This window comes from Silurus meridionalis, chromosome 7, assembly GCF_014805685.1.
Source record: "Silurus meridionalis isolate SWU-2019-XX chromosome 7, ASM1480568v1, whole genome shotgun sequence".
Lineage (NCBI taxonomy): Eukaryota > Metazoa > Chordata > Actinopteri > Siluriformes > Siluridae > Silurus > Silurus meridionalis.
In genome coordinates, this window is record NC_060890.1 from 2,658,115 (window position 1) to 2,669,221 (window position 11,107).

At 39.4% G+C, this 11,107-nt stretch overlaps 1 protein-coding gene across 3 annotated transcripts; it reads left to right on the forward strand.

Moving 5' to 3' along the window:
- The first annotated feature begins 622 nt into the window (after window positions 1–622).
- Window positions 623–10,523, forward strand: LOC124388883 (protein ADP-ribosylarginine hydrolase-like). Of its 3 annotated transcripts, none has more exons than XM_046853971.1 (8): window positions 623–800; window positions 4,004–4,109; window positions 6,185–6,293; window positions 6,374–6,472; window positions 6,551–6,656; window positions 6,744–7,010; window positions 7,101–7,315; window positions 10,210–10,523. In XM_046853971.1, the coding sequence occupies exons 1-8, from the start codon at window positions 763–765 to the stop codon at window positions 10,356–10,358; spliced, it is 1,089 nt and encodes a 362-aa protein (XP_046709927.1). In that variant the 5' UTR covers window positions 623–762; the 3' UTR covers window positions 10,359–10,523. The 3 variants fall into 3 exon arrangements, with proteins under 3 accessions (XP_046709927.1, XP_046709928.1, XP_046709930.1); XM_046853972.1 differs by lacking the exon at window positions 623–800 and adding an exon at window positions 3,399–3,456; XM_046853974.1 differs by lacking the exons at window positions 623–800; window positions 4,004–4,109; window positions 6,185–6,293; ... (2 more) ...; window positions 6,744–7,010; window positions 7,101–7,315 and adding exons at window positions 7,774–8,072; window positions 8,153–8,251; window positions 8,330–8,435; window positions 8,518–8,784; window positions 8,875–9,089.
- The last annotated feature ends 584 nt before the right edge of the window (window positions 10,524–11,107 follow it).

Sequence of the window (11,107 nt, forward strand, 5' to 3'; positions counted from 1 at the left end):
GATATTACCTCACGCTCGCTTTGGCGTGTTTGGAATCGGACATAAGGACGCTATATTTTTTTAAATATGTTCTAAATGCAACTTAAATGAAGAAGTTTTTAATACTCTAATTAACATGTCCACTGACAAATATGGAGCTTTATGCAAATGTATGTTAATTTACAGTGAAACCAAAGTCATGATGGTGTTTTAAATGACGTAAATCATCAGGACACCAAACGGAACTTTTGCTATGTTTCCACACGGACGGTTTTAATTGCCGGATGTGCACATCGTGGCGGATTCAGGTGCTCAATTTTAAACTTTTTTGTTTTATCCGAGCAAAGACAGGACGTTGTGACTAAACATGTGTTGTGTTGAAGGTTTTTATTTCGTATTAATCGCACAAAATCGCACTCCTGGATTGATTTCAGGAAATGTGAATCTTACAAACACACACACACACACACACACACACACACACACACACACACACACACAATGACTCATGTTTATTTAGAGTGCACGTGTAGCTCTCTCCAGTTCTGGGCTGTTTATTGGACTTTTTATTTTTTATTTATTAAGGACACATCGCCATCTAGTGGGCGTGTGTGGTAATGACGTAGAATGGCTTTACTTTCGTTTTCCTGTAGACTTCCTAGATCTGGGTCTGGGTGTGTGTGTGTGTGTGTGTGTGTGTGTGGGGTGTGTGTGAGTGAGATTGACATTTCCTGAAATCTATTAAAGAGGAAGAGTTTGTGTGATTAATACGAAGGAAAAGAGATGGCAAAAAACCCGGAAGAGAGTGTCAACATGAAAAGGTGAGGCTTCTCCCTCTTCAACTACTGATGCTGATTCAATCCTGAACAAATCGGTTGATTTATTTGTTTATTTATTTGTTGTTTTTTTTTTATCGAATCGTACTCGTTAAAACCCAAAATCGTATTTCCAATGTAAAGCGCGTGACTGATTTGCTGGCATGTGATTGGTTGGATCTCCTGCGAAACAACTTTTCCCTAAATAGTAGTCAGAAATATAATATTTCTTGTTTATGTACATGTAATTGAGCTCCACATTTGTTTTGTACAGGACCAGTGTGAATGACAGAACCTCCAGTGGTTAGAAACTGCTCACTATGAGCCTCTTCCTGTTCTCTTGTTTTTGGTGGTGTTCCAAAAAAAAATGGCTACTACCCTGATCGACTCTCCCATGTGCAAGAGATCAGTGAGCTCAGTGGGACTTCCTAGTAAAAATAAAGAAAGAAACAAAAGAAAGAAACAATCCTTCATAGGCAGGTAGGGGGAAAAGAAAAGGAAGAAATGAAGTTAAGTTGGTAGAAAGGAATGGAGTACGGAAGGTAGGAATAAAAGTAGCTAGATAGAAAGGAAGAAAGGAAGGAGAGTAGGAAAGAAATTATGTAGATAGGTAGGAAAGATGGAAGGACAGTGGGTATAAATGTATGAAGGAAGGAAAGGAGGGTAGGTAGGAAAAAAGGATTACATTTAGGTAGAAAAAGAAGACCGTGGGTAGGTACGAAAGAAGGAAGGAGGAAGGTAGGTAGGAAAGGGGAAGGTAAGAAGGAGGAGGGTAGGTATGAAAGAAGGAAGGACAATGGGTAGGTAGAAAGGAAGGAAGGAAGGAAGGAGGGTAGTTAGGATAGAAAGAAGAGAGTGGGAAGTAAGAATGAAGGGTATGTAGGATGAAAAGTAAAGAGGGGGTAGGAAGGAAGGAAGAAGGGTATGTAGGATGAAAAGAAGAGAGGGGTAGGAAGGTAGGTAGGATGGAAAGAAGAGAGAGGGGTAGGAAGGAAGGAAGGAAGGAAGGAAAGTAGGTAAGATAAAAAGAAGAGAGGGGTAGGAAGGAAGGAAAGTAGGTAGGATAAAAAAGAGAGGGGTAGGAAGGAAGAAGGGTGGGTAGGATGGAAAGAAAAGAGGGGTACCAAGGAAGGAAGGAAGGAAGGAGGGTAGGAGCAAAAGGGGTTGGGTATGTAGGTAGGTAGGAAAGAAGGAAGGAAAGGGGTAGGTAGGTAGAAAAGGAGGAGGGTAGGTAGGTAGGTAGGAAGGAAGGAAGAAAAGAAAGAGAGTAGGTAGGTAGGAAAGAAGGATGAGAATAAGGTAGGAATGAAAGTAGGTACTGTAGGTAGAAGGGATGGGAAAAATTAAGTAGGTATGAAGGAATAAAGGAAGGTAGTTAGGAAGGAAGTAAGGAAGAAAGGAAGGTAGGTAGCTTGAAAAGAAGGTAGGTTGGTAGAAAGAAAAGAGGGAAGGAAGGAAGGAAGGAAGGAATGTAGAGCTATCATTATTTTACATACAAGTAAAAAAATATATATACAATGAGAGAAGAAAATCAGTCTGATACTGAGAATAATGAGTTCAGAGAGCAACAGTTCAATGTGATCTTAAAACTAGCAACATTCTCTGGTATGTATTTTAAGTAAATTTCAAGTTTTTTTTATTCACAATCTGCACGTTTGCATTCATTTTGCCTTCTGGAAGCGGAACATCAAGTATTAAGTCATATGAGAATATTGAAACGTTATATGTTAATTAACAACTCGAATAATTTTTGTTTAGTTTGTAAGCAATGACTGTATATAACTGGTATAAGCCCTGCCCCCACTAGAGGATCGTGCCGGAATAATTATTTTACTCTATCTTAATATAAACACACTGTTGCAACGGAGTTCCTTAATTTCAGTTTCCGACCAACAAATATACTCAAAGGAAATGAATTCATAAAATTCTTTTTTATTCTTCACGTTAACAGTAACATTGCGTGTTACTACGTTTCTATTAGAAAGCCGTGTCAAATGTTATTCGTAAGCCACTCATCCTAAACTCAGCGAACGATAAAAAGCCCCGCCTTCTTTTACTTGATTGACCGTCTCAAACATTTCCCAATAATGTAACAATCTCAAAAATGTTACACATTGTCTCCCTTACGATATACAAACATCCGGTGCAAACATCAAGTGGGGGAGGGACTTATTACAGCACCTTTTCTCTCATTGGCTAGTGGATCGAAATTTGGATTGTTAGCTCCTGGAAGTAGAGACTTTTAGAAACAATGATTAGCAAAAAGATAAAATGTATGATTTAACATATGTTTTTTTGTTTTGAATAAACACTAATAGGCAGTGTATATATATATATATATATATATATATATATATATATATATATATATATATATATATATATACAGTACAGACCAAAAGTTTGGACACACCTTCTCATAGAGTTCAGAGTTTTCTTTATTTTCATGACTATGAAAATTGTAGAATCACACTGAAGGCATCAAGGGCTATTTGACCAAGAAGGAGAGTGATGTGGATGACCTGGCCTCCACAGTCACCGGACCTGAACCCAATCGAGATGGTTTAGGGGTGAGCTGGACCGCAGAGTGAAGGCAAAAGGGCCAACAAGTGCCAAGCATCTCTCGGGGAACTCCTTCAAGACTGTTGGAAGACCATTTCAGGTGACTACCTCTTGAAGCTCATCAAGAGAATGCCAAGAGTGTGCAAAGCAGTAATCAAAGCAAAAGGTGGCTACTTTGAAGAACCAGAATATATATATATATATATATATATATATATATATATATATATATATATATATATATATATATATATAATTATAATTTTTAAGCACCTTGCATTTGCAAATTATGTCGCAATGTTGGAGTTAAACAATCAGCACGGCTTGGAGACTGTTGGACCCCGTGACCGGCGAATAATTTATACATTTAGCTAGCTGCTTAGACACTTTCTCATGTGAAATGGCAGACACTGAGAATGTTGACCTGATTTTAGGGTGGAAAAGGTCTTTCAATGCTTGTACTTATGAGGAAAGACTGAAATTAAACATTCAGAACAGAGACAGAATTCATTACGAACTCAAGGAACAGTAAAATCGATCGGTTGTGTTCGCTATTTTCATGGACACGGTTATTTTTAATGCCATTCACTGGGGTCTCAGTATAAATTATTACTCAGAATTATATTAATTATAGCTCTCTTTTCCAGTCCTGCGACTGTCGCTCACTACAAGGCCGGCATGGTGCTGAGCGGCGTGGGGGATGCCCTCGGTTTCCGCTGGGAGTTTGTTTATTCCGGACCACGAATCCAAAAGGTATTTGTATATATGATTACTACTAATGTCCTGCTTCTTAAATTCGTTATATAGTCTATAAAATATTACTTGTATACTAGGATTATTCCCAGTAAATATAATTCATTACTGTACTTAAGTACTTTTTTGCGTATCTTTACTGAAGTATTTCCATTCGGGGAGACTTTAACTACACACAGAGAACTGTGTTTCCCCACGGACCATTATTACCGACGCACCACCCGCTAAACTCTGGAGCGTTCTGTACAGGTAAAAACACGCTGCAGAATGAAGAAATGGAGGGGTGAGAAGAAGATTCATATCGAAACCCGTTTCCACCACATAAAGTTTGCCTAATTTCACCTTCTTTTTTATCGCAATCCTGACTTGTTTATAGCCAATCTGGCAGCTCCTCTGTAGTGCCAGAAAGCGTTGGAGATTGAAAATGAAATGGGCTACAGTCAGAATCACATCAAACGAAGCCTCACATTCCTGGAAAGACTCTCTAATAACCAAGTCTACGGTAAATATAGTCAGAGTAAAAAAAAAGTCAGAATTGCGAGAAAAAAACAACGGTAAACTTTATAAAATATATATATATATATATATATATATATATATATATATATATATATATATATATATATATATATATATATATATACAGACCAAAAGTTTGGACACACCTTCTCATTCAAAGAGTTTTCTTTATTTTCATGACTATGAAAATTGTAGAGTCACACTGAAGGCATCAAGGGCTATTTGAGCAAGAAGGAGAGTGATGGGGTGCTGCGCCAGATGACCTGGCCTCCACAGTCACCGGACCTGAACCCAATCGAGATGGTTTAGGGTGAGCTGGACCGCAGAGTGAAGGCAAAAGGGCCAACAAGTGCCAAGCATCTCTCAGGGAACTCCTTCAAGACTGTTGGAAGACCATTTCGGGTGACTACCTCTTGAAGCTCATCAAGAGAATGCCAAGAGTGTGCAAAGCAGTAATCAAAGCAAAAGGTGGCTACTTTGAAGAACCTAGAATATGACATTTTTCAGTTGTTTCACACTTTTTTGTTATGTATATAATTCCACATGTGTTAATTCATAGTTTTGATGCCTTCAGTGTGAATCTACAATTTTCATAGTCATGAAAATAAAGAATACTCTTTGAATGAGAAGGTGTGTCCAAACTTTTGGTCTGTACTGTATATATATATATATATATAATATAAAGTTTACCGTTGTTTTTTTCTCGCAATTCTGACTTTTTTTTTACTCTGACTATATTTACCGTAGACTTGGTTATTAGAGAGACTTTCCAGGAATGTGAGGCTTCGTTTGATGTGATTCTGACTGTAGCCCATTTTATTTTCAATCTCCAACGTATATATATATATGGCTTTCATACAATTCAGGCCAAAGAAAACGACGAAAAGTTTCCTAAAACGTAAAGAAAACATTGTACTTTTAAAAAAAAAGTAATCTGAAATGTATTTTATATATATATATATATATATATATATATATATATATATATATATATATATATATATATATGTATGTGAATTTTGATGTAATATAAAAATTAAATGCACTAATAAATTTTCACAGATATTCCTGTATGCAATTTCAGCATTAAAGTGTTCATAAAAAAAATTTAAATAAAAAAAATCCACTAATTTTCACTAATGACTTTTTTAAGGAATAAATGATAAAAGAAACTCCAGACTCGAACTCGCCACAACACCTGTGACCCTATTTTCATATTTTGTGTAGAAGTTGAAAGGTTGTAAATGTTAGCTGGTTACGGTGTGGAAGGGAAGGTTTGAACTGACGTCCTCAAACTGACATCTTTGGAAGAAACTTTTATACCTACTGACTGATCCCCAAACCTCCTCACCAAACATCAGTTCCTGACTAGTGTTCTTGTGATATGAGTATGAGTGATGGTCCTTTTACCTTCGGCCGTGTAGTGTATATCGAAGCCGTTCTTGGACCTGAGGTGCTCTTTAAATGACGTTTGTGAAAGTCGTGATAAACCATGATTTCTTGTTTATCAAGTACGCTGCCAAAGAATAACACATTCCCATCTTTCGATTTTGTAGGAGGTTCAGAGTCTTGGTGGATTGGAGAACATCAATGTTAGTCTTCCTGATTGGCGGGTCAGCGATGACACCGTGCTGCACTTGGCAACTGCTGAAGCTTTAATCACAGGTTCTTCCTTTTGGTACCGCATCAACTTTTTTTTTCCAAAGATATGCCTGAAGCCAACATGTTCTGTTGTTGTCTCATAGGTAAGGAAGACGTGGAGCTGCTGCATGAGGTGGCTTCCCATTACAAAAAGGCTATGAAGGATATGTATGAGAGGGCTCCAGGAATGTCGACCATCCATGGTAAAGATAAGGCATGGATTTCTTCTATAAAGTTCACAACAATTCTTTTTCCGTAATACTTCTGATGCTCCATTATAGGTGTGGACTGCTTAAAGCCAGGATCTCCAGAAGGCTACAGAATACCTTACGATCGAACAAGTGGAGGTTGTGGAGCTGCCATGAGGGCAATGTGTATTGGACTGAGGTTTGAATCAATAATAATATACTGCATACTGTGAAAAAAAAACATTTTTCATTAGAAAAAAAGAAAACCAAAATTTCTTTGCACCAGATACCCACGACCAGACCAGCTGTCCTCATTGGTCACTGTTGCTATCGAGACTGGAAGAATGACCCACACTCATCCAACTGGATTCCTTGGGGGTGTGGCTTCTGCATTGTTTGCAGCCTATGCCATTCAGCGACGTCCAATCACGACTTGGGGGATGGGCTTACTGAAGGAGGCTTGTCCAATTGCAAAGGATTTTGTGAGGTCAGCCGGATACGCCGTTAATGAGACTGAAAGAGACTGGGAATACTTTACTAGAAAGTGGACAGAGTAAGATTCCTCGCCTAAAGGATTTCAAATATTTAAACCAACATGATATAAATTAATGTCAATTCAAGAATTCTTACATTCTTTCATCAGTTATCTTGAGAAAAGGGGTTTGTCATCAGGAACTGGTCCAGCGATCTTTCCTGAGCCGTACGGACCTGAAGAACGTGACGAGGCATACAAAAGTTTCAGCTGGTCCGGATGGGGTGGTAGCAGTGGTCATGATGCCCCGATGATAGCGCTGGATGCCCTCCTGGGGGCGGGATCAAACTGGGAGGAGCTAATGAGCCGAGCAGGATTCCATGGAGGTCAGGAACTTCTCTTGTGCTCGACTATAGAATATATAGAAAATATATACATGGAATATGCATTTGTACTTATTTAACAGCTTTTGCTTGATTAATGAATACAATCAAACATGATAAAAACGGAAAAGCAGATGGTTTGAAACCAGCGTTTAAGAAGGCATTTCGGGGGGAAAAATCCAGATGGGCAAAATAAAATTTACAGTGTAAACATTTGCTAATAAGGGGTAGCTTACTGGTTAAGGTATTAGACTGAGGATTGGAAGGTCATAAGTGGTGCAATCCCAGGACCACCAAACTGCCACTGCTGGGCCCTTGAGCAAGGCCCTTAAAACTCAACTGCTCTGTTGTAAGTCGCTCTTGGTTGGGGCATCAGCTGACGTCCTCAAACTGACATCTTTGGAAGAAACTTTTATACCTACTGACTGATCCCCAAACCTCCTCACCAAACATCAGTTCCTGACTAGTGTTCTTGTGATATGAGTATGAGTGATGGTCCTTTTACCTTCGGCCGTGTAGTGTATATCGAAGCCGTTCTTGGACCTGAGGTGCTCCTCAAATGACGTTTGTGAAAGTCGTGATAAACCATGATTTCTTGTTTATCAAGTACGCTGCCAAAGAATAACACATTCCCATCTTTCGATTTTGTAGGAGGTTCAGAGTCTTGGTGGATTGGAGAACATCAATGTTAGTCTTCCTGATTGGCGGGTCAGCGATGACACCGTGCTGCACTTGGCAACTGCTGAAGCTTTAATCACAGGTTCTTCCTTTTGGTACCGCATCAACTTTTTTTTTCCAAAGATATGCCTGAAGCCAACATGTTCTGTTGTTGTCTCATAGGTAAGGAAGACGTGGAGCTGCTGCATGAGGTGGCTTCCCATTACAAAAAGGCTATGAAGGATATGTATGAGAGGGCTCCAGGAATGTCGACCATCCATGGTAAAGATAAGGCATGGATTTGTTCTATAAAGTTCACAACAATTCTTTTTCCGTAATACTTCTGATGCTCCATTATAGGTGTGGACTGCTTAAAGCCAGGATCTCCAGAAGGCTACAGAATACCTTACGATCGAACAAGTGGAGGTTGTGGAGCTGCCATGAGGGCAATGTGTATTGGTCTGAGGTTTGAATCAATAATAATATACTGCATACTGTGAAAAAACATTTTCATTAGAAAAAAGAAAACCAAAATTTCTTTGCACCAGATACCCACGACCAGACCAGCTGTCCTCATTGGTCACTGTTGCTATCGAGACTGGAAGAATGACCCACACTCATCCAACTGGATTCCTTGGGGGTGTGGCTTCTGCATTGTTTGCAGCCTATGCCATTCAGCGACGTCCAATCACGACTTGGGGGATGGGCTTACTGAAGGAGGCTTGTCCAATTGCAAAGGATTTTGTGAGGTCAGCCGGATACGCCGTTAATGAGACTGAAAGAGACTGGGAATACTTTACTAGAAAGTGGACAGAGTAAGATTCCTTGCCTAAAGGATTTCAAATATTTAAACCAACATGATATAAATTAATGTCAATTCAAGAATTCTTACATTCTTTCATCAGTTATCTTGAGAAAAGGGGTTTGTCATCAGGAACTGGTCCAGCGATCTTTCCTGAGCCGTACGGACCTGAAGAACGTGACGAGGCATACAAAAGTTTCAGCTGGTCCGGATGGGGTGGTAGCAGTGGTCATGATGCCCCGATGATAGCGCTGGATGCCCTCCTGGGGGCGGGATCAAACTGGGAGGAGCTAATGAGCCGAGCAGGATTCCATGGAGGTCAGGAACTTCTCTTGTGCTCGACTATAGAATATATAGAAAATATATACATGGAATATGCATTTGTACTTATTTAACAGCTTTTGCTTGATTAATGAATACAATCAAACATGATAAAAACGGAAAAGCAGATGGTTTGAAACCAGCGTTTAAGAAGGCATTTCGGGGGGAAAAATCCAGATGGGCAAAATAAAATTTACAGTGTAAACATTTGCTAATAAGGGGGTAGCTTACTGGTTAAGGTATTAGACTGAGGATTGGAAGGTCATAAGTGGTGCAATCCCAGGACCACCAAACTGCCACTGCTGGGCCCTTGAGCAAGGCCCTTAAAACTCAACTGCTCTGTTGTAAGTCGCTCTTGGTTGGGGGCATCAGCTAAAAAGCCATAAATGTAAAGTGTAAATAAACAAAACCTATAGACTGTTTAGTGTAGATTAGTTTCTTTTAGGTATGTCTAGTATTACCCTACTATCACAAATCACTCCTGCCACTCTTCTCCACCCACTGCAGGCAGGGTGGAGTGGGTGGAGAAGAGTGGCAGGAGTGATTTGTGATAGAAGAGTATCTGCAAGAATGAAAGGGAAAGTTTATAGGACTGTGGTGAGACCTGCGATGTTGTATGGATTAGAGACAGTGGCATTGGGTAAAAGACAGGAGGTGGAGCTGGAGGTAGCAGAGCTGAAGATGTTAAGGTTTTCGTTGGGAGTGACGAGGATGGACAAGATTAGAAATGAGTTTATTAGAGGGACAGCGCATGTAGGATGTTTTGGTGACAAGGTGAGGGAGGCGAGATTGAGATGGTTTGGACATGTGCAGAGGAGGGACATGAATTATATTGGTAGAAGAATGCTGAGTATGGAGCCACCCGGAAGGAGGAAAAGAGGAAGGCCAAGGAGGAGGTTCATGGATGTGGTGGGGGAAGACATGCAGGTAGTTGGTGTGAAAGAGGCAGATGTAGAGGACAGGGTGGTATGGAGACGGATGATCCGCTGTGGCGACCCCTAATGGGAGCAGAACCCGAAAGAAGAAGAAGAAGTTTCTTTTAGATATGTGTGTGGAATCACAGAATGTAACTGCTAAGGTGAAACGTACATTTGTTTCTTTTTTTGGTTCCATACAGGAGACAGCGACAGCACGGCGGTCATCGCATGTTGCTGTTGGGGTCTGTTGTACGGTATGAAGGGAGTGCCCAAGTGTAACTACGCCAACCTGGAGTACAGGGACCGGCTGGAGAAGAGTGCTGAGAAACTTTATGCTCTGTCACACTAAATTCACCACGTCATAATTTTGCATGCATACTTTAATTCAGTATTCCAATCTATTCATGATGATAATTATTCTTTTAATTATAATAGTGATAAAACACTGGTTCTAGAATATAATAAGTGACTGTTGCTTACTATGGAAAAATAAAGAGATTTTGAATCACACTAAGCAAGATGCTATTAGGGTTTAACCAGGTTGTCAAAGGTAATGTTATGCAATGCCTATTGTCAAAAAATATTAATAAGTGTTTGTGTCAATTATAAAATACACAAAATCAGATCAACATAAAAAATGGGACTCCTCTATACTGTAACAGCTGAACTTGCCAGGTTTCCAAGAAGAAAGGACACCAGCCATGACCTCGGAGAAGCAATTGCTGCCGCACATCGATCTAGGAAGGGTTATAAGGCCATCACCAAACCATTTTTAACTCACCAATATGCTGTGAAAAAAATTGTTTACAAATGAAGGCAAATCTTCCAGGTGTCCCAGAAAATTTAGTCGAACAGTTAAATTGTATGATTTAATATTGTATAATTGAGGGGAACCATAGCAACTTTATTTTTATTGTGATGTTTGGTACAATGCAACATTCAATTTCGGTCCATGGTCTTCAATTAAGTGTGATTTTTATTTATTTTTTGCCCTTGTTACAGGGTAGAAAGATGCAGGATGCTTACGTATATAATAACAAACTGGCGAAATATTTTTGGAATTTCAGAAGATTTACAGTTATTATGTATAAATTACAT

What these genes read in the sequence shown, in the direction of transcription:
- LOC124388883 (XM_046853971.1), top strand. Translation starts at nt 763, where the DNA reads ATGGCAAAAAACCCGGAAGAGAGTGTCAACATGAAAAG. An exon ending in GCAATGTGTATTGGACTGAG is followed by an intron (nt 6,657 to 6,743) that starts GTTTGAATCAAT and finishes TCTTTGCACCAG; the next exon opens with ATACCCACGACCAGACCAGC. An exon ending in TTTACTAGAAAGTGGACAGA is followed by an intron (nt 7,011 to 7,100) that starts GTAAGATTCCTC and finishes TTCTTTCATCAG; the next exon opens with TTATCTTGAGAAAAGGGGTT.